Here is a 22,161-nt window from a genome sequence, read left to right on the forward strand (position 1 = left end):
GTGTGCTGTCTGACAACAATAAACCTTTCTGAGCTTTTGCCACCAAACACATATCTGAGTTGTGTTTTCTGCATCACCTTTGAAATCTGGAAGATGACTTGCTAGCATTGGCCTTCCAGAGCACACAGACACCTGCAGCCTCTATATCAAAAATGACAGCAACTAGATACCACCTGATAAAACATTCTGCATTCCTCCGAACAACACTGATGTCATCTAAGTCCCTGTTCAGTCTATGGCAATGAAAGATTTTTGCTCTCCTAGCTCCATAGAACAAGTTCTGCAAACTTCTTGAAAAATAATAAGTAGCCATAGGTCCTACTGACTTCAGTATTATTGAGGGTGCTCAGAACATTGCTATCTCTTACTCTAGAATAGTGAAAAATGGCATCCCTTCGTACTAAATCTGTTACTAACACCCAAATTATGTGATACTATAAGGAGTCACTCTGTAAAAAAGACTACCTGGAACAGTTTATCAAATGGACCTTCAAGAACGTTATCGTTCAAGGAAGCGTGTCAGACCTACGGCTAAATATGGTGCCCTTGAATGGAAATCTGAAAGAGGAGAGCCAGCTATTTCTTGTGCCACTGAAAGAAATTGGGCTATCAAACCTGAACCTTTATCTTAGGTTCTCTATGAATGAGCACTATATCACACACTTACTCCTCTGCTTTAGAGGACATATTACTCTATATAATACTTCCATTATTTGGTACTCAGAACTTGCTCAATGGTAATATAGAAAGGGTACATTTTTATGTGTTATAAATGCTGAAGGTATTTCTGTTAGGTTTTATTGTAATAGCTTCAAGAGATTATCCTGTGTACAGGAAAGGGGATTATCGCTGTGGAAAATGTGGTAGGAATAGCCCCATGTATTTGTTCATTTGCCATGATTGCAAGTGATGCATTTATGCTGCAAAGCCCTTTGAAGTCAGTGTAAAAAGCCTTTAATTATGTTTTGTTTATATGTGCAAATATTTCTGGAAGTATCAGATATGAAAAATAATGAGAAAATGTATATTTTAACTCACAATAAGATGATATATTAAGCCTGTTCCAGTAAATATACTTTAAGATAATTGAGCTAATTTAGGGTTTTTAAGAGCAAATAGCTGGTTAACTCCAGACACATAAAGGTCAAGCACTCTTCAGCCTTATAACATAGAACTCTGCCAATGCATCTTGATCCAGAAATGTAACCCTTGTGCTATTCTAGTCCTAGATCTCAGATGAGTGAATACTGATAACTGAGCTGTGTTCAGGGTAGAGATAGGAGTCAGGATGAGATCATCTATCTCATTTTCACTTGTGACTTATTTAAGAGTGGAATTCACTTCTAGAAAAGTAAAGGCTAGTTCATTAACACGCTGCATTTTCTAGCCTTTTGTTTCTATTTTTGAAAAGCAAAAATACATATTTTTTTCCTAATCAAAATAAACTGTATTCAGTAGAATTGGGCTGAATTTCTGACAGTTGTAGTAGTTTCAGAGCTATAAAGGATTCTTAACTTTAAAATTAAAAAATGGCTTATCTAACTCACATTACTATAAACATTAAGGAAAGTGAGCTAGATTCCTGACTGGTGCAAATTGAAATAGCTTCATTGAAGTCAAGGACACTATACTGGTTTATACTACCTGATACATACAGCTTCTGATAGAGTTAAGGTATACCTCAAATTCAAATAAGCAAGAGACAGGAAAAACAGAATATTTGTAAAACTGAAAAAAGTATATCTTGTTCACTTTTATTCTCACTTTTAACTGCTGTCCCATGAGCTGTACATTTCCTACAAAAATATTTCTGATGATGTTTTTCAGTTGAATTATAAAGCTAAACATGAAGAAGAGAAATTCAAATGTTCTATACCGCCAGATGCTCCTTTTTTCCTCCAGTCCAGAGTCAATGCATATAACCTGAGTGATGTAAGTATTCATTTTACACTTTTCTGTAGATGTCTGGACACATTCATAACAAAACTTTTGTTTGCTTCTGGATTATTAATGACAAGAACAAATGTAGGATATATGAACAAGCTCCAGGCACAGGTATAGATGTACTGCTGGATGCACTGGTAGATAACATTATAATATATATTAGTAATATACAGGATTCCTTGTAAAAATACTGAGATTCTTATTAACATGAAGTCTTTTTTATGTTGCTCAGGTGTATAAGGGGCCTAAGCTGGAGTTGGAGGAGGTCTAAGCTGGATCTTTGCAGCTACTTCAAAGACTCTTTGTGTGACTGAACTAGGTTCAGTGATTCTTGTATAAGTAGGAATAGCGATTGAAAAGTTTTAAATCATAAATTGCATTAATTATCTAAATAGTTGGTGTGTTAACTTGTTACATGAGATGGGGACAATGGGTTTTTTATCTTTTAATTAAAACATCAGTATTTGACATCATATGTCATTAATTTTTCTTTCACCAGAACTGCTATAAGTATGACTGGGAAAAGGCTAAATCTAAGCAATTTGAAATAAAAGTTGATGCGATTCCACTTCTTGCTGCTAAAGCTCACAGTAAAATTGCAAGCGATGTAAGTATGGAATAGGAAAATAATCATTCTAAATTTAGGTTAGATCATGGGCCATAGTTTTACATGTATGCTCTTGCTATGCAGGTGGCATATAAGAAAGACTATGAAAAGAATAAAGGAAAAATGGTTGGAGCTTTGAGCATTCATGATGATCCCAAGATGTTACATTCTGTGAAAGTGGCCAAACAGCAGAGTGACGTAAGTCCTTTATGACAATCTCCTATTTATTTATTTTTAAGTTCATGCTTAGTCCTTTATAGACATGACTGAAACAGTGATATGTCCTGACCATCTTAGATTCTAACCAGAAAATGTCTAAGTAGTAAGAAAGTGGGCTGTTTCCAGCCCTCCTGGTACACCATCTATTTGTGCAGAGCCTTTATTTGGCACATGGTTTGTTATGGTCCCTTGCATCCTAGCATTGATTTTCTCTTCCAACTACATATCCCCTCTGAGGATCTTCTAAGTGGCGCACCCTATCCTTAACCCAGTTACTTTATACATTATCAAGCTATTAGCTAGTTTATGTAACATATTAATAAGATATGTGTTAGGTGCTGGTTCAATAGGTAGTGCACATAAAAAAATGTCAGATCAGTACTGCTGCCAGCGGATGAAGTTATTTCTTTCACTGAATCAGTGTTGTACACTGGAGGCTTAAATCCTACTGACACATTGCTAATACATTGTGGTAGGACACATTATATTTGCAGGTAGCCCATAAACTATTTTCAAAACATGGCTTAATAATACTGGATGAATTGCAGTTTCTTTTCTAAGGAAATTTTAAAAAAGTAATGGTCTATACCTTAAACGTATGTCTTTTTAAAATATGACTAATGCCATCTTGGGGAATTAGTAGATACTTGAAATATGTAAAATATGTTGTCAGGAAAAATATTCTACTGAAAAGAACATCTGTTTTTCTGAAATGTTTTGTGTGTTAATCCAGTAGCAAAATGTATTTATTGAATTCCTTTTTACAGCGTGAATACAAAATGGGCTATGAATTGTCAAAGACCAGATATACAGCACCCCTGGACATGATTCCAGTTGCTCAGGCTAAGAAAGCTCAGGCTATTGCCAGTGATGTGGATTACAAGCATTTCCTCCACGACTACTCTTATCCTCCTGACAGTGTTAATATGGAGCTTGCAAAGAAGTCCTATGCTCTGCAGAGTGATGTAAGTAGTTATGGTTTTGCATGCATGGCAGTACTGCCTGGTTTTGTCAGTGTAACTAGTGCAGAGAAGTTTAAGGCTTCAAATATGTCAAAAGGATTATCCTAAATATACACTTAAAAATTATGTGCAGTGGTGTTTTACCAAGCAAGCAAGCAAAACAAGCAGGAAGAATTTTAAGTCCTCGCATGGTCATCATGAGACTATGATACGATTGGAGTAACAGAGATTTGGTGGCCTAGCTTGCATGACGGGAGCATTGTCATGGATGGGTATAAACTGGTCAGGAAGGAGAACCAGGGGAGAAAAGGAGGAGGAGTTGGTCTTTATGTGAAAGAGCTGTATTATTGTTCAGATGTACAGTATGAAACTGGGTATGGGCCTGTTGAAAGTCTCTGGATTAGGTTCAGAGGGGAGAACAATGGGGTGATGTCATGGTGTGTGGCTGCTATAGACCGTGAGGCCAGGAGGATGAGGCTGTCTTCAAACAGCTAACAGAATTTTCCCTATCATAGGCCCTGGTTCTCATGGGGGGGACTTCAATCACCCTGACATCTGCTAGGAGGGCAATACAGCAGTGTACAAGCAATACAGGAAGTTTTTGGAGCATGTTGGAGCCAACTTCCTTGTGCAAGTCTTGGAAAGGCCAACTAGGGGTCATGCTCTTCTCGACCTGTTGCTCACAAACAGGGAATAATTGTTGGGGGATGCAGGAGAGCAGCAGTGACCACGAGATGATTAAATTCATGATCCTGAGGAAAGGAAGGAAGGAAGCAGCAGAGTAAAGACCCTGGACTTCAGAAAAGCAGACTTAAACTCAGTAACTGATGGGCAAGATGCCCTGGGAGGCCAGTCTGAGGGGGAAAGGAGTCTAGGAGAGCTGGTTGTACTTTAAAGAAGCCTTATTTAGCGTACAGGAATGAACTGTTCCAATGTGCAGGAAGACCAGCAACTGTCTGAACGTGCAGGAAGACCAGCTTGGCTTAGCAGAGAACTCTTCAATGAGAAAAAACACAAAAAAAGGAAACTTACAAGATCTCCACATGACTGAGAGAGCTGTCCTGGCTACTGGGCAGCTGCCTCCCAGCCACGTGGAGATCAAGAGAACTGGGGCTGGGAAAGCTATCCCAGTCCCGATCTCCATGTCTGGGAGGCAGCTGTCTGGCAGCCAGGACAGCTCTCCCAGCCATGTGGAGATCAGGACAGATCCCGATCTCCATGTGTCTGGCAGGCAGTGTCCCACCCAGCTGGGACAGCTGTCCCCACCCCTTGTGGCCTCCTGCTGCCTAAGCTACATGTGCAGTACGGCACATTAGTTAATGTGCTCTTTTTCTAGTACCTGTAACTGAATATTGCACATTAGACTAAGATACTGCATAGTAATAGCTGTCCATGTGTAGATGGTTACACTTTACTATGCATTAGATTAGTCTGAGGTGCAGTATAGTGTCTTGTGAAGATGCACTCACTGTGTCTAAATCAAGTTATTTTCTGTATGAATATACACAGATGATTTGCTGGTGACATTGTCAGGAAACACATCTCAGGCAGAGAAGGCATCTTGATATGCATTTTTTCAAACATTCAAAGTACAATGCTGGAGTCATTTATTGTGATGCTTTGGTTAGACTCCCCTGGGCTTGCAGGACAGGTTTCTCTAGGAGCATCTTGACCTGTGTGAAGCATCAGAGGGTTTTAAAATACAAATATACTTTTGTGGACCTGGTATCTTCATGGCTGAGAGGCAGCTGCTGGGCAGCCAGGACTTTTCCCCCATCCTCCCCCCAGCCTGGGGCCAGCCCAGTCTCCCTCGGATGTGGGATGGAGATGTCCTCTGAGCCAAGACAGCTCTCCCTCACCCTCTGGAGCTCAGGACTAAGCCCTCATGCCCCCTGCCAGCCCAGGACTAGCACCCAGGGGAGTCTGGAGCTCCCCATGGCTTCTGAAGGGGGGCCCGAGCAGGATAGGAGCAGCCACGGAGCCTGGACTGGGCTGCTCCTGTCGGGCTCAAGTTTGTCGGGCTCCCCAATGGGAGCACACATGTAGACGTGCACTGGGAAGTGTTTTAATGAGATAACTGGACATGGTATAAGGGACTGTGAGAGAGATTTTTTTTCATATTAGAACCCCAGTTTAGTTGTTAAAGTAACAAAATGTCTTGGTCCAGAAACAGTGATTTTTTTTTTAATTAGTTTTTATTAACAACCAACACTTCAGTGTATTTTAACACCACTTGTAAATAGTGTAACTTATTTCCTACAGAAATTTCAATGCTGAGAACATAAAGAGGCCTCAGTAGATTTTTCAATACTTTTTATTTGTTCTATGGAACTTTCAAGTTCCATAATGAAAATTACCATTTTTCAAGAAACTGAAAAGCTGTAAATTGGTGTTGTCTAAGGAATATTGCAACCTTCCTGATTACTTGACAGAATGTGTAACCTCTATAAGCTAAACATTTCCTAGTCCAAGTAAGTTAAAAGCCTCCTGATATACCTAGTGGATAACATATGCTGTATCAACTTAATATTTGGTTCAAGGATTTATGTTTCACAGAACCACCTGAGGAAACGTTTGAGCTCCGTAAGCCAGATCACATTTGTTTTGGTAATTTAGAAGCTTCATTGACAAAATCAGTGGAGACTACAGTTCCATATTGTAACTGCTCTGATTGAAGGAATTTGTGAGAAATTATAATTCATGATATGAATGAAATATTGGTGATACACTGCTATTCAGATAACTTACTAACATTTTTTTAAAAACACAATGTCTAAACCTAACAGTATGCCCATATTTTAAAATATGAATATTATGAAATCTCTTGAATGTATCACTTAACGTGTTTCTGTTAACTGGAGAGTGTACACAATGAGTGTATTTGAGGGAAGATAGATAAATAACTTTATAGCACAAGAGAAGCACCCTTTGGAAATGTAGAGATTGATAGGTCTTTCCTTTTTACAACTGGGTATTTTCTTCTTTCCTCTGCCATTTACAAAATGCCAGTTTTGTTCATATGGAAATTAACATTTTTAAGTTCACTTGCAGATGGGTAACTCAGACAAATGGAATCTTTCTCCTTCCATTTAACTCTTCATTTTTCTCTCTCTTTTTAGAATGAATATAAATCTGATTACAATAACTGGATGAAAGGTTGTGGCTGGGTGTCATTAGGGTCACTGGAAACGGAGAAGGCTAAGAGAGCTTCAGACATTCTCAGTGAGGTAAAATTGATATACCAGTTATGAGCCACTAGAAGAATATTAAAGCAAAATAGTACTCTTCATACAGTATAGCATCCTGCTCTTCTGCATGTGAAATACCCAATGCCAATCAATGCTGCTAATGGGAATTCCTTTTAGGATGAAGTTCTGTATGCAGTGAATATACAGTGTTAATTTAAAGGGTAGGCAATTAGCCATCTTATTTACTTAGATTCACAATTATTCTTTTTGGAAGAAATGCTGCATAATATTGATTTTATGAATGTTATTAAAGCCACAAATAAGCAAAGATCAAATTAAGTAAGGAAACATAGTTCATGTCTTGAAAAGGCTTTTAGGTTTCATTGAAATAATTGATATTTGGTGCTTAAAGACATTGGAGAATTTGGGTCCACATTATTAAACTCAAAAAATATGAATCAAAATTAAATTAATAGTATTGGATTGGAATCAAATCAGTTACAGCAAATGAGAATAACTGATGATCAAATCTTAGTAAGTCCCTAAAAGGTTTCAAGGTTCATTTGCTTACAAAGCCAATTAGACTTGATTAAATGAAATTGTTTATCATTTGGGACTAACATGAAGGTTAATAATTTAACATTAACACCCAGTTACCTCATCTCTGAGATCACCATCTCAAGGGCAAGTAAATCTTACCCCCTGAATTTCACTCATGCTTATAGTTCAATGACATGGACATACAGGCTAAGGGTTTAGGTATATGCATGATTTAATGAGAGATGAAAACAGGTAGGGCTTTATTATATAATCAGCTGCTCTGCAACAGCTTCTTGTATACATGATTATGGACTGCAGAAGGGTCCCTGAGAGGTGCTGCTAGGTGTGTTGGATCAGATGTGACACTGGTCCTCTAACCCTTTTTACTTCAGCTGCAGGGAAGGTCCACTAATCTGGACCCTAGCCTTCTCAGACGGCTGACCTGAGGCACACTATTGGACCGCAGGCCTTCCCTCAGGGGCCTGGGCTCCCTGCTTGGGGTCCTTGAATATCAAACTTAAATCAATAAAACTTTAATACATAAGGTTGCACTTATCTGTGTTCATGGTACACAGTCTCCACTGTCCACTGTCCACATAGTGTGTCCGGTGCAGCGCAGCAGCCCAAGTTTGGGCATGGGCAGGCTGCAGAGCTGTTGCCACATGCAGGAAAAAACACCCAGCTAACTTCTGCCTTGTACAACTGCCTCTCTTATACAACCACTGCTGGCTGCTTTTAGCTCCCTGCACCTGTGGAAACAGGCTCTTCTGCCCTGTCTTGGCTGTCAGGCTCCCAATTGCCCACAGCTGGAGACATCTTCCTAGCTGGGGTGGTAATTGCCAATGCACCTGCAGTGTGGCTGTCCAGCTGGTCCATGCATCCATGGTGTGGCTGTGTCTGAGGGCAGTTGGGGGAAGCTGTTCTGTGCCAGAGATGGCTTGGGTGCACTTCCTTCTGCAGTGATGAGGCTGGGCCCTGTTACCTCCCCACTAGCTCGTGGCTCAGGTATTTGCAAAGCTGGTGGATCCTCGTCCTCGCTCTTCCGCAAGAAGTCTGCATTGTGGTTCCATCATCTCAGGAAGTATTCTATAGAAAAATTGCAACCTTGTAGCCTTAAACTCCCTTGTAACAACTGGCGGGGGTATCTAGCTTGGCCTTTTTCAGCCACTAAAATGGTGCATAGTCTGTTATTACTGTAAACTTCCGCCCTATCAAATAATAGTGGAAGCTGTCAATAGTCTATTTCATGGCCAAACACTCCTTCGTATGGTGGTGTACCCCTGTTCCTGGGGCTGTAGTTTTCTACTAATATATGCCACTGGATGTTCCCCTTCGTCCCCCAGCTGAGACAGTACCACACTCTTGGCTTCTTCTAGTACTGCCATCAGATGCTGTAGGTCGTCTTCCCAGGTTTCTGAGTACACTACCACATCATCAATATATGCAGAGGCATGTCCCCAATGAGGTGTCAGTACATTATCCACTAGGTGCTGGAATGCTGTTGCTGCTCCGTGCAGGCCAAACCGCATCCGAACAAACTTGTAAAGCCGCCACGTGGTGGCAAAGACGGTCTTCTCCTGGACACTTGATTCCAGGGGTATTTGCCAGTACCCCTTGGCTATGCTTGGATAAAATGTGCCCCTCACATCTGCTCCAGTAGGTGCTCCACTCAAGGCATGCAGTAAGCGTCAAAGCATGCTAAGCTGTTAACTTTCTTAAAATCAGTGCAAAGCCTTATAGTCACATCCTTTTTTTGGGACCATGATGGTGAGTTTTGCCAGGCACTTCTAGATTTACTCACCACCCCATCTGCTAGCATCTGAGCCATTTCCCTATGCACAGCCCCTTGGATCTTCTGGGGGATCCACTGCTACTCCTCCTGTACAGTCTTTCCCAGTGGGAACTCAATTTGATGTTCTACCCGTCATGTTTTCTCTGGGCTGTTTGAAAATATCTTTCTAACTTGTTGCACCAGCTGGGCTGCTTGCTGCTGCTGCATCTGTGTCAGCCCTGCACCCATCTGGACAGGCCCTTCTGAGCCTTGTTCAGGTACCCCTGGACCAAATTTGTCTGGCTCCAGGCTGGCAGCAACAAACAGGGCCTCCCTATCCACCTGCCTCTTCAAGAGTTCGATATGATATACCTGCTGGGTTTTATTCCACACTTCATAGTCCACTGGGCCCATCTGCCATATCAGCTCATATGGCCCTTCCCACCGGGCCATTAACTTGGAGGTATTGTTGGGAAACAGTGTCAGTACCCAGTTACCTGCACTGAGGTGCTTTCACACTTCTGTTGATTGTACCCAGCTGCCTGCTCACCTTGGGCCATTTGTAGATTTTCCCATGCCAAAGTCTTGCCCTCTCTAGCCTTTCCCTCATCTCCAGCATGTGTGCTATTGGGCTTCATGTGGTGACTCTTCCTGTTGTTCCCAGCCTCCTTTGTTTAGATCTAGGATTCCTCAGGGATAGTAGGCAAACAATATCTCAAAGGGTGAAAACCTGGTGGCACTCTATGGGGCTTCTTGATAGGTGAATATCAAAGACCCCAGTAGCTTATGTCATCTCTGTGCATTTGTCCAGCAGCTTTCTTAAGCATACTCTTAAGGGTTCAGTTGAACCTTTCAGCAGCCTGTCTGTTTGAGGGTGGTAAATGGTTGTTCAAAGTAGCTGGATTCTTAACATAGCACAGACCTCTTTGAACATCTGGGCTATAAAATTGTTGCCTTGATCTGTCAATATTTCCTTTGGGAGCCCCATGCTGGTAAAGATCTTGAGTATCTCCTCTGCAACTATGCCTGAGGTCACCATTCTCATGGGTACTACTTCTGGGTATTAGGTGGCATAATCCACCAGGACCAAAATATATTGAAACCCCACATTACCCCACATGAGTAAAGACCCCATGGTGTCTACAGCCACCTGCTCAAAGAGTTCTTCCATGAGTGGCATGGTAACCAGAGGGGCCTTTAGGGGATATCTTGGGTATGCTAGTTGACATTCTGGGCAGGACTGGTAAAACTGCCCCATCTCCTGCCTGATCCCTGGCCAAAAAAAGCCTGGCTAAGAAATGTTCCCAGGTTTTATCCTCCCTCAAGTGACTCGTGGTGGGGAGGTCATGAGTGACTTTTAACAGGGTCCTCCAGTACCTCTTTGGAGTTGGGAGACGTCATTCCCTAGCCCCACCTGCAGTCTACTTGATACACTACCTCTCCTTTTACCTCAAATCAGGGCATTGTCTGTACCAGGTTGGGTTGCACCACCTCCTCTTCCACCCAAATAATGCCTTCTTCATACACCTGCCTAAATCCATCTTCATGGAATTGTTTGACTGTGAACTGTCTCCAGCTCTTGTTGCCAGTCTACAGTCTCCTCTATCTGGGATGGTCTTCCAGAACGCATGTTGGGCTGGGGCTCACCTAAAACCCCTCTACCCCGGCTTTATGCCAGACTGCCTTTTGCTGAGCAAGTGTGCTCAACAGTTCCTGCAGGTGGGGACAATCCTGGCCTAACAACACCAGGAGTGCCAAGTGCCTGACCAGACCAGACATGCTACCAGTTGGTGGGGTGTGTCCTTCCACTGTTAACTTCACCCAAGCCCTTTCGTAGGAAGGGGCTTGCCATGGAGGACTGGGGCTTGCCATGGAAGCAGATCAGCTTCCATGTGGTCTGCTTGGTGGTGCTTTGCATCCTGCACCATCTCCTGCCAGACAATGGTCCATGTGGAGCCAGTGTCGACTCAGGTGGTCACCCATTGACCTTCCAGCCAGGTCTCAACTGTAATGTGGGTGCCTTTTGTTGTGTAGCCTGTCTTCCCAGGAGATGGCCCATCACTGAACCCACACTCCATTTCTTCCATGGGGGTGGACTCTAGTCTCTTGGCTGGCTCCTTTCCCTGGACAGTTCCCCAATATCCTCCTGTAGCTCCTTGGGGACAAGTACAGGCATAGTGTTTGAACTGCCCACACAGGAAGCAAGGGCCACCTGGACTGGTCTAGGGTGGCAGCAGCCCAGTCTTGCTTCAAGGAGGAGGGTCCTTGCTTTCTTAGGTTCAAGGTTCGTTGTCTCTCATTCTAGGGCAAGGTTGCACCCCGCCACCAAAAAATCCTCTGCCAGCTTCACGGTCTCCTGTACTGACTGGAGTTGGTGTTGCTGGACCCAGGCCTTGAAACCCTCTTCCAGGTCCCAAATAAATTGCTCTAAAACTATAATTTGTGTTATTTCTCTTGAATCACTATCCTGCAGCAGCAACCACCACTGTGCCTCGTCCTAGAGCAAATGCACTAACTGCTGGGGGCGCCCTGCCCCAGGGGCCTTCTTGCCAGGAAACCTCTGATAATGCAGATCCTTGGCCACCTCCAACCAGTGGAGGATAGCATCCTTCACTTTACTGTAATTGGTGGCATCAGCCAGTGGTATCCCCCCCATAGGCCTTTTGGACCTCTCCCATAAGCAGCAATCCCAAACAAGGTGCCCAAGTGGCCTGGGGCCATTGGTCCTGCATAGCCATTCACTTGATGTCTCTAGGAAAAGCTCTGGGTCATCTGGGGCATCCCTGAGGGTGCTAGGCTGGCTTCTGAGGTACCTGCCCTGTGTTCCCAGAGTGTTCTCTGTTTGCACCATGGCTCACCTGCTCCTCTTCTCCTTGACTCACCTCAGCTGCTCAGTGGCCTCTACCTGCAGCTGCACTAGGCCGGCCGTGTGGGCCTCTTGCTGCTTGGTCTGTTTAGCGGCTGCTGCCTGCTGCTGCACCAGGAGCTGCAATACCTGCTCTGTGGCTGAGGCCAGGATTTGGCCTAGCAGCCCCTTGTCTGCAGCAGCCTTTGTTTAAATCCAAGTCATGACACCAACTGTGGACTGCTGATGTGGCCATGGTCCCTGAGGGTCACTGTTAGGTGTGTTGGGTCAGCTGTGCTGTTGGTCCTCCAACTTTTTTTACTCTAGCTGCAGTGTCAGCCAGAGATCCACTGATCTGGATCCTAGCCTTCCCAAGCAGCTGGCCTGAGGCATGCTATTGGACCCCGGGCCTTCCCTAAGGGCCCTGGGCTCCCTGACCAGGATCCTCGAATATCAAACTTTAAATCAATAAAACTCCACCGCTTGCTGTCCACATGATGGGTCTGGTGCACTCCAGCAGGACTGTTGCCGGATGAGGGAAAAACCTCCCTGTCAGCTTCCCTCTCCTTGCCTGTGGCAGTGGGCCTTTCTGCTTTGTCTGGGCTGCTGGGCTTCCAGTTACCCACACCTGGGAATATTTCACCTGACACTGTTCAGGCTTCTGGCCAGTTCATGAGGCCATGGCACAGCTCCGTCTAAGGAAGGGGGAGAGAAGCTGTCCTATGCTGGAGACAGCTCAGGTGCACTTCTTCTTGCAGTGATGGGGCTGAGCCCCATTACAATTATCTTACCCAGTGGTAAGTGGAAGATAGTCCACAGTTACCCAGCCCTCAGTGTTCTTACATCTGTACCTTGAATTATTTCTCTTTCTTCCAAACTGGATCTTGTAATACACATCTTGGAAAACTTTCCAAGAAGCAGACATTTGGCTCTTGCTGAAGTTTATTCGATAAAAAAACAGTATATGATCTACTCTTCACTTTTAGAAATACCCTTCCATTAAACAATCTGTAAACTATACACATGGGCTGAGCAATGTTCCCGCAGTGACTCCTCTGCAGCCTAGCTATATACAGGTCTGAGTGATGTTCTGTTTCAGTGACTCCGCTGTGCGGACTTTGCTTATGAACTTCATGCTTGTGCGCTCACACATTCAACAGTGTCACAAGCTAAAATAAAAGAAATGAAGTATCTCCCATTGCTAAAACAAAAGGAATAAGAATTGAGGGAGGAAAAATCAGATATGTCAGTAACAAGGGGTTTATGTACTTTGCAGCTGTTGTATCAGTCTCCTGGACTCTCGTGTTCTTGGAGCTATAGGTATAGTCAAAGCCAAGCAGTGCTTATCATGTGTAGGCTTACCCCAGGAGTGGTAATACTTCTGGTATTAAGGAAATGTTATGTTGCTTTTTTGTCTTTCTGAACAGAAAAAGTATCGCCAGCATCCAGACACTATTAATTTTACACAGATTGAAGATGAACCTGTTATGGTTCAGGCTAAAATCAACCAGGCCCAAAGAAGTGATGTAAGTGGTGATATTTCTTATTTACTTATGGCTTAACGAACATCACTCTTCGTAGTAGGACTATGGACTGATTCTGCCCCTACTTTCATTGGTGAAGGCTGTTCTATCTAGACACTCAAATGAATCAAAACAATTGCCTTGTTCAGGAGGCACAGTCAGCCAGGGGCAGGCAGGTTTAGCATCCTTCACCTATAATCATGTGCCTATACCAGGGCTAAATTTTAACTTATCTGTTCATGCACTAAAACACCTTTTATTCAGTCCAGCTTTTCTTTAAAAAATGCCCATGAAATTAAGCGCAGATGTACTGTCCCGGAGTTCCTGATAGATTATTTCAGTCAGGGAATCAGGCATTTTCAGTTTCTAAAGTGGCTGTTTACAGGTCTCTGTCTGTATGTCTATCTCTGTATACACTCTTAGGCTAAGTACAGGCAGTCAAAAAGCCCAAGGCTGAATTGATTCAGTCTTTGCAGGTTAGCCTAAACTGCAGAGATTAAACTGAGAAACAACTGGACAGACTATTACTTTTGATTCAGAAAATGCAGCTACATGCCTGCAGTGGCTCAGCTAGAAGCCAGGGGGGCACTAGAGCACGGCTCTCTGGCATGTAGCCACCATGGGCAGTGTGTTCGCTTCCTCTTCCTGTTGTCCCCTAAGGTCTAGGATATGCAGTCTAGAATCACAGCATTAGGACTCTGCTGGGAAGCTGATCACTTCCTCTTGCTGCTTCCTTTTGCCTCTGGGATTTGTAGTCCACAGTCACAGCCAGCAGTAAGTTTAGCAGGGCAGGGCAGCTCTGTACTCAGGGGAGGGGGATTTAACGAGGGGAAGGGAGTTTAATGACCCTTCTCTGGCCTCAGGCCCTAGTCAGCGTTTGCCTTTCTCCCCCCACCCTTAGCCCAAACCCTTCTCTGCTGGAGCAGACAGCACAGCCCAGCCCAGGGCTGCAAAATGCTGGGATGCTGGGGGACTGTGCTTTAACTTGAACCAGGAAGGGGTCTGAGACAGAAGTTTCATAAACTGGTTTGACTCAGGTCATTTAAGTCTGATATTACATTCAACCACGTTTATCTTAAACCAGTTTCAGCCATCTGGAAACTGGTTTATGTACACTGAACTTCTGTTCTGTTATATGTTTAAACCAGTTTCTGATCACTGAAACTGCTTTATGTGTAATCTTTGTCCCTAGCCTTAGTCAAATCCTTACAATATAGATATAGTTGGGAGTTTAGCCATTCATTTCAGAAGGCCTTGGATTTCATCTGGAACGTTTCTGCGTGAAATTACATTGAACACTTAGTTCATAGTTCATAGTTTCTAGGGTCTGAAGGGACCTGAACAGATCATCAAGTCCGACCCTCTGCCCTGGGCAGGAACGAGTGCTAGGATCATAATATCCCAGCCGGATGTCTATCCTACCTACCCAATTTAATTTAAGCTATAGAGCTCAGTACCTTTTAAGTATTTATAATTTATATAAACATTAGACTGTCAAACTTATTTATTATTCTCTATTGCAGATAAAGTATAAAGCCAAAGGTGAAGAAGTTATTCACAAGTATCACTTACCTCCAGATATACCTCAGTTTATTCAGGCTAAAGTTAATGCCTACAACATTAGTGATGTAAGTTTACCTTGGAGCAAGAAGTGGAGTTATGCTTACAACTTTAAGGATTCATAAAGACAGACATTTTAAAATAATCTTTTCTTCCAGAATTACTACAAAATGGACATGGAGGAATTAAAATCCAAAGGTTATGACCTAAGAAGTGATGCTATACCTATCCGGGCTGCCAAGGCTGCTAGGCAGGCTGCCAGTGATGTAAGTAAATGTGAAGCAGCTAATATTTACCTATCCAGATGATTTATTTAAATATTAGTTACAATTCTATTGGTTATGTCAGAAGCATATTATTTTCTTTTTTATTCTGTTCTTTTCTTTCTGGAACTAGATGTTTATGAATCTTTATTGGGTTATTTGACTGACTCCTTTAATTGTTGTGGAGTCAGTTTTATGTCTTTTTCTAGAAAAAACTGATTATGATCAAGGGAGTTTTTAAGTTTAATCTCCCAGTGCTAATTTGGGGTCTGGTCTTAAAGAAGTAAAAGAAGTTGAGTGAGTTCAGAAGACTTTCCATAACTCTCCCTACTCTGTCTGTAAGATTGAGATAATAATATGTTAATAAAATACCTTAAAGAAGAGTTCTGAAGATTAATTTGCTAATATTTGTACAGCAATGAAAATGCAGAAATTTGTGCTAAGTTTTATTATGATTGCTTCTAATCAAATAGCTATAATTTTTCCAGTGCTTACCATTTGTAAGAAAGCATTTTATAAGATCACTGTTGCTTCAAAATTGCTCTATATAATGTTCACTAAACTAGATTTTTGTTAGATTTTTTGCCTCTGATTGTTCCCCAATAGGTTCACTATAAAAAAGGCTATGAACTTGCTAAGGGCAGACTTATTGGCTTCCAAAGTCTCCAGGATGATCCCAAACTGGTTCACTATATGAACATTGCCAAGTTACAGTCTATGCGGGAATACAAGAAAGATTATGAAAAAACTAAAACAAAGTACAACACACCATTAGACATGTTCAATGTCGTAGGTGCCAAGAAGGCTCAGGAAATTGCCAGCAATACTAACTACAAGCAACCAATACACAATTATACTTACTTACCTGATGCAATGAACGTAGAATTGACGAAAAACATGATGGCGATTCAGAGTGATGTAAGTAACAAGCAGATTTGAATAAAAGGTGTCACACAAGCAACCAAAAAAGAACAACCTGATCTTTTGGCTTGTTTCTTTTTGCAGAATGCCTACAAGGCAGACTATAACAGCTGGATGAAAGGCATTGGCTGGATCCCCATTGGCTCACTTGAGGTAGAAAAGGCTAAAAAAGCAGGAGAAGCTTTGAACGAGAAGAAATACCGCCAGCATCCAGACTCTATCAAGTTTACCAGTGTGGTGGATGACCCAGTTATGGTCCAAGCTAAACAGAACACACGTCAGCTCAATGATGTAAGTAGGTTGGGGAGAAATCAGAACAAAATAAGGAGACATCTATGGAAAAAACCAGGCAATCTATTTAAATATTATTTAAGTGAAATTAACACCTACAGCAGTCATCTGCAAGCTTCATTTTTCTCTGTTTTGCTTTTTTATTCACCCAGCTTTCTTTCATTATTATTTTTCTTCATTTTGCTATTGCTATTGCTATTGCTTTCTTTTAGTTTATGCCAAACTTTAGCTAATTTAAAACAGTGTAGCTCCGTTATAGATAATACGAACTGACTCTGACCCTTTGGCTCTTAGCTGTAATTGATAGACATTTTATTTATGGACTTTCACAAGTTTTTAAAATCCTTAGGTACATACTAATACTTTTACCCATGAACCAGAAAGCTAGTTCATGGCTCATTTATAGATTTCTTATAAGTAGCTTTACAAGAGTAAATAATTCACTGTGTGTGGTTATTACATCTGTGGAAGGATACTTCCATCCAAGGAGGAAAAAAAGGGTTTTTTTTGCAGGTTTTAATATTCATAATTGTGGTATAAATGTATATCTGATTTAAACATGTATGAGTAAGTAGAAATGCAATGCATATGCATGATGTCTCTTATATTGTTGCATTTCCAGTGACTGCAATGGATGAAATCTTTATTTTATAGACATGTGGCTTTTATGGTGAGATCATCTAATCTGATATAGAACACAATCCAGTACCTTAGTCAGTAATTTATACTGATGTCTAGTGAGAGCAGAATTGAGTGACTCCCCTTGAGTGACCCCTTTGGGCCTTTGGGCTTCGCTACTTTCACTCCAGCCCTGCCACACAGTTACTTTGGTTTGCTCGTGCTCCCCTATTCTACATGGTGGCACCTTATGCCTTTGCTGGGCTGCTTTTGCCCTAGCCCCTCACCGGGCAACTGGTCACAGACAGACAGACAGATAGACAGACACTTGAGGCTGGCCCATGTATCTCCCCTCAAGCCACCATGGCAGCCCTACTCAATACGCCCCTGGTGCAGCCTGCCAAGGTACCCTCTGCAGCCCTACTTTGCACCCCAGATCATGCAGTCTTTCAGGCACCCTGCTGCACCCTACTCTGCACAGGCCCTCAGCATAACTTTGTGCCCCTTGGGGCCTCTCAATGTCACACTACACCCCTTGGAGCCTTCTATCTTAATACTACACCCCTTAGGGCCTCTCCCTATTTCCTGTATACCTACCAGATGGTGAGGGCTGTGACCTGCCTTTCACCCTGACCCACCTTTCACCAGGGAGATGATCGGTCCTGGCATTTAAGTAGAGCTGCTGCACCACTGGCAGTCCCTCCAGGCCTCCCTGCCCCAGCAGGATGCAGTTTTGGTCATGCCCAGGACCAGGAGCCTTCAAACCATCCCCATAGCACCTGCCATTACCTCCCAGATGTTCCTGAGCCATAGCTCAGTTGGCTGATGTTTGTCTCTCAGCTGCTGACAACAAACTACTGCCTCACCCTATATAAACTGGGTCTTTAAATGGCTGCCCTAATCAGGCACCTGCTGGATGCCTGCCTCTGGCACTTAATGAGGCAAGTGCCCAAAGGTGTGCTGCCACAGTACCTATATATGTAATAGACCTCTGCTCTGATGTGTGCTAATTAGCATGCATCGGATCAGACTTGATTAATTGAGTCTGCTGGTGTGTGCTAATTAGCATGTTCCAGCAACCTACGCATCATGTATATTCAGCGTCCGCACATTTCAAAATGCATCAGGAGCACTTTTATTAAAGCTTCTCAAATGAAAGTGCCCCAGCTGCCATTTTGAAGAGTGGGACGCTGCATACATGTGATACTGTGAGTGCTTTTATTAGACCGGCTCTCTCTAATTAAAGTACCCTCCCCTCCATCCTGAAGCACATGTATAAATGCCCTATAGTTCCAATGAACTCACAGAATAAAATTTTGTCTTCACTGAAGTCAAGTTAAAATTCCTAGGGTTTCGCTCAAAAGGGCTGTGTTGATTGATATTGGCTCAGGATTTTGCACATTATTATTACTAAAACATTGATATGATTTAATTTCCAAATTGGTTATATGCATATTCAGACTTCACAGAAAGTGTATGCCCACCGTATTATTAATCAGAAGGGAGTCATTTTATTATTACATACAATATTGGTTAAATGTGACTGTACAGTTTACTCTTCCATATTGGATTACTCGGGTATCCCAAACTCAGGAAAATAAAATTTGTAGTGTAACCTTCCTGTTTTCTTTTTATGAATCTATACCTTGTAATTGTCAAAAGACCGACCTGCCTGTTTCAGGGTTGTCATAGAAATGTATGTGTCATAAAGAGCTGTCATAGAAAAGCAGGGCTTAAAGAGACTAGTTCAGTCCCACGCTCAAGGGAGGATCATCTCTGACTAAACAATCCCAGTCAACTGTCTGTCTGGCCTGGTCTTAAAAACATTGAAGAGTCAAGATTTCACAACCTCTCTAGGTAGCCTGTTCTAGTGCTTAACCACCATCACAGTATTCCAGCCTAAGTCTCCCCTGCCACAATTGGAGACCATTGTAGTTAGTCCTGGTTTCTCCATCTTTTTTAGAGCCAGGCTTCATGTACTGTATTTACTCAAATATAAGATGACCCTGAATATAAGAAGTAGGGAAAATGTATCAATTGGATATAATTTTCCAGATATTGAATCTAAGTATTGGAGAATTGTCTTGAATCCGCTACCCCAACTGCTACAGCAGGAAAAGGGGAGGTGTCAGGTGTCACCCTTGTCCTCTGCTCTGCCCACTTCTCCCCCCTGCAGCCTTCCTGCCCCCCTGCATTCTCCCGTACCCCCAGCTCCCCACAGCCTATGCCTCTTCTCCCATTTCCTGGGGCAGCTCAGGGTGTCCCTCCAATCTCTACCTCTTCCCCACCAACGCTCTAGTTTCTGCTTCTTCCCTCTTCCCTGCCTTACTGTCAGGCGGTGTTTAAGCTGCTCCATCCTGGAACACAGTATTTGGAAGCTCAGCCCTTGCCTGGCCATGCAGTGGTGTTGGTGCTGATGATCAGCTGGGCAGACAATGCAGCAGTGTCAGCAATGCTGACTGGCGAGGCAGGGTAAACAGTTTCCATGTGCTCTGTGCCCAGTCAAGACCCCAGCCTGAGCCAGAAATGAGTTGTTGCTAACAGTAAGGAGGAGGCAGAGGACTAGGGGGGGAGGGAGGTGCAGATGGTAGAGGGGATGTGAAGGGGGTGGGGCAGAGGCTGCTGTGGGTCTGACTCTAGACCTGATCTGAGTTCAGGGTCAGTTAGAGCCACAACAGCTGCCTGCTTCTCCCTCCACTTTGTGTGTGATTATAAGATGAGGGTCTTTTTCTCCATGCTGACTGGGGGAAAAACCTTGTCTTACATTCCAGTAAATATGGCTTGTGAAGACTCTTTTTTAATTCTCCTCTCAGTCTTTTCTTCTGCAAACTAAATAACTCCTGCTCTTTTGGCCTTTTCTTGTTAAGTAATGTTTCATTTTTATCATTCTTTTCTGCAATTGTTCCAATCTGTTCACATCTTTATGGAAGTGTGAGGTCCAGAACTGGACACAGTACTCTACATGAGATCTTACCAGTGCCAAATACAGGTTTCCCTTGCTTTATGCTGTACATGTGTTCCTGGAAAATGACACATAACTCAAATTTGCATAAAGGGAATGCACATTACAGCATAATAAATAGGGATACGTTCCAAGACCTCAACTGTACTGACTCCCAGACCCACTTCCACCACTTTTACAAGACAATTTTGGTACTCACCAACAACAGACAGTACATACAAACACAGGGCACTTTCATAATGGGGATGGCAACTACAGAAACATGTGTCTCAGACAATGAGTGAGGAGCATGATCCACACAGGAGCCTATATTTTGGTGCTTGTCACTCCCACAATGCACTGCATAAAGCAGTTGACTTTAGGCTTCCACCACACAGATCACATAAGAGTGAATTTACCTCCCATATAACAATTTTTGGTATAAAAGGGGTCATCATATAAGAGTGAATTTGCACATACAGAACCCACGTAAAGTGAGGGAAACCTGTACAGTAGATTTGCAGCCTAGTATACTATTAGTTTTTTTGCATCAAGAGCACACTATTTGCTCATATTCAGCTTATGGTTCATTGTAATTTTTTGCAGTACTACAGCCTAACCAATTATATCCCAGTTTTTGTGCATGCAGTTATTCCAACCTAAGTGCAGGACTTTGCACTTGACTTTGTGAATTTCATTTGATAGATATCGGATCATTTCACTAGACATACTATTAAGATTTTTTTCACATAAGGATTCATATACTATCTGAGGTCTGAACTTAAAATTTAAATCAAAGTCAATTTTTGTTTTACTCTTTCTTTCATGGACATGTATGAATGGATGAAATACTAATGTGCCATTTTTCCAGATCTATTTGGTGCATTTTTGGCATGATATTTATATAGGTAGGCAAGTATAGCTCACAAGATCAGCACCTGTGCATAAAAGTGCAGTCACTGATTTTATGAGATAGATAGCAATATATATCTGTGAAACCTAACTTGACCTTTGTTTATTATGAAATGAACTCACTTTACTCTAGAGGTCACTTTACTCAAAAGAAGAGTTAACTTCTGTGTTGCATCTTTTGCAGAAATTATACAGATCCTCAGGAGAGAAGATCAAACATAAATATACCATGATGCCAGATGTACCACATTTTATCCAGGCTAAATGCAATGCAGCCAATATCAGTGATGTAAGTGCTTCTTGATGGAGATGATTAACGTACATGTTGCCAGTGATATGTATGATGATGAGTAATATGAGCTATATAGTATGTCCTAATTAGAAAATCATGTAGGTTGTTTATTTGACTTCTGATTGATATACTGTTTTATTCATTTGAGTTTGCAAACTAATTTAGTTCCTTTAATTAATGTGAATATATTCTCTGAAATCATGAATTACTTATGTGCATAGTAGTACTATATTATACAGATTCTAAATAAGTTGTCAAATTAGATTAGCAGTAACTCTGTGAATAGCATGCAGTCCATATTACTGAATATGACAATTTTTTAATCTTCTTGTTTAGGCATATTATAAACATGACTACTATGACCTAATAGCCAAAGGGCCCAATGTGAAAGGTGATGCTATTCCATTTACTCTAGCCAAGAGTTCTCGAAACATTGCTAGTGATGTAAGTATCTGTTTCAGATAACTTTTTTTTGTCATTCCTAAATAAAAAACTACCGTTGTGTACCACTACCAATTGTGTACCACATTGTGAATCTGTGTGCCGACAGAGCAGGGACCTGCACGTCTAACTCATAGTGCTTTACATAAAGCACTATGAGTTAGAGCAGAAGTGTCCAACCTTTTTGAATGTGGGGCCAGATCATGAACTTTTTATCACCCAGTGGGCCGGCAGGAGCGAGTGCTCACAAGGCCTGTCCAGTCCGGCCACAGCCTGGGGGCACAGGGGTCAAGGGGTGCCTCTTGACCCCACCGTGTCCTCCC

At 42.4% G+C, this 22,161-nt stretch overlaps 1 protein-coding gene across 31 annotated transcripts in view; it reads left to right on the forward strand.

Annotated features, from left to right (window-relative positions):
- Positions 1-22,161, forward strand: part of NEB (nebulin) — a 207,472-nt gene that overhangs the window by 22,321 nt on the left and 162,990 nt on the right. For all 31 annotated transcript variants that reach the window (XM_090045755.1, XM_090045724.1, XM_090045725.1 and 28 more), the window contains exons 18-29: positions 1,828-1,932; positions 2,444-2,551; positions 2,636-2,749; positions 3,538-3,735; positions 6,852-6,959; positions 13,504-13,602; positions 15,123-15,227; positions 15,318-15,425; positions 16,029-16,340; positions 16,428-16,634; positions 21,290-21,394; positions 21,734-21,841. In XM_090045755.1, the coding sequence (XP_089901881.1) occupies positions 1,828-1,932; positions 2,444-2,551; positions 2,636-2,749; positions 3,538-3,735; positions 6,852-6,959; positions 13,504-13,602; positions 15,123-15,227; positions 15,318-15,425; positions 16,029-16,340; positions 16,428-16,634; positions 21,290-21,394; positions 21,734-21,841 (1,677 nt within the window). The remainder of the gene's footprint in view (positions 1-1,827; positions 1,933-2,443; positions 2,552-2,635; positions 2,750-3,537; positions 3,736-6,851; positions 6,960-13,503; positions 13,603-15,122; positions 15,228-15,317; positions 15,426-16,028; positions 16,341-16,427; positions 16,635-21,289; positions 21,395-21,733; positions 21,842-22,161) is intronic.

The sequence above is a fragment of the Crocodylus siamensis genome, chromosome 4 (genome assembly GCF_052110815.1).
Source record: "Crocodylus siamensis isolate JL-2025a chromosome 4, ASM5211081v1, whole genome shotgun sequence".
NCBI classification, from domain to species: Eukaryota; Metazoa; Chordata; order Crocodylia; family Crocodylidae; genus Crocodylus; species Crocodylus siamensis.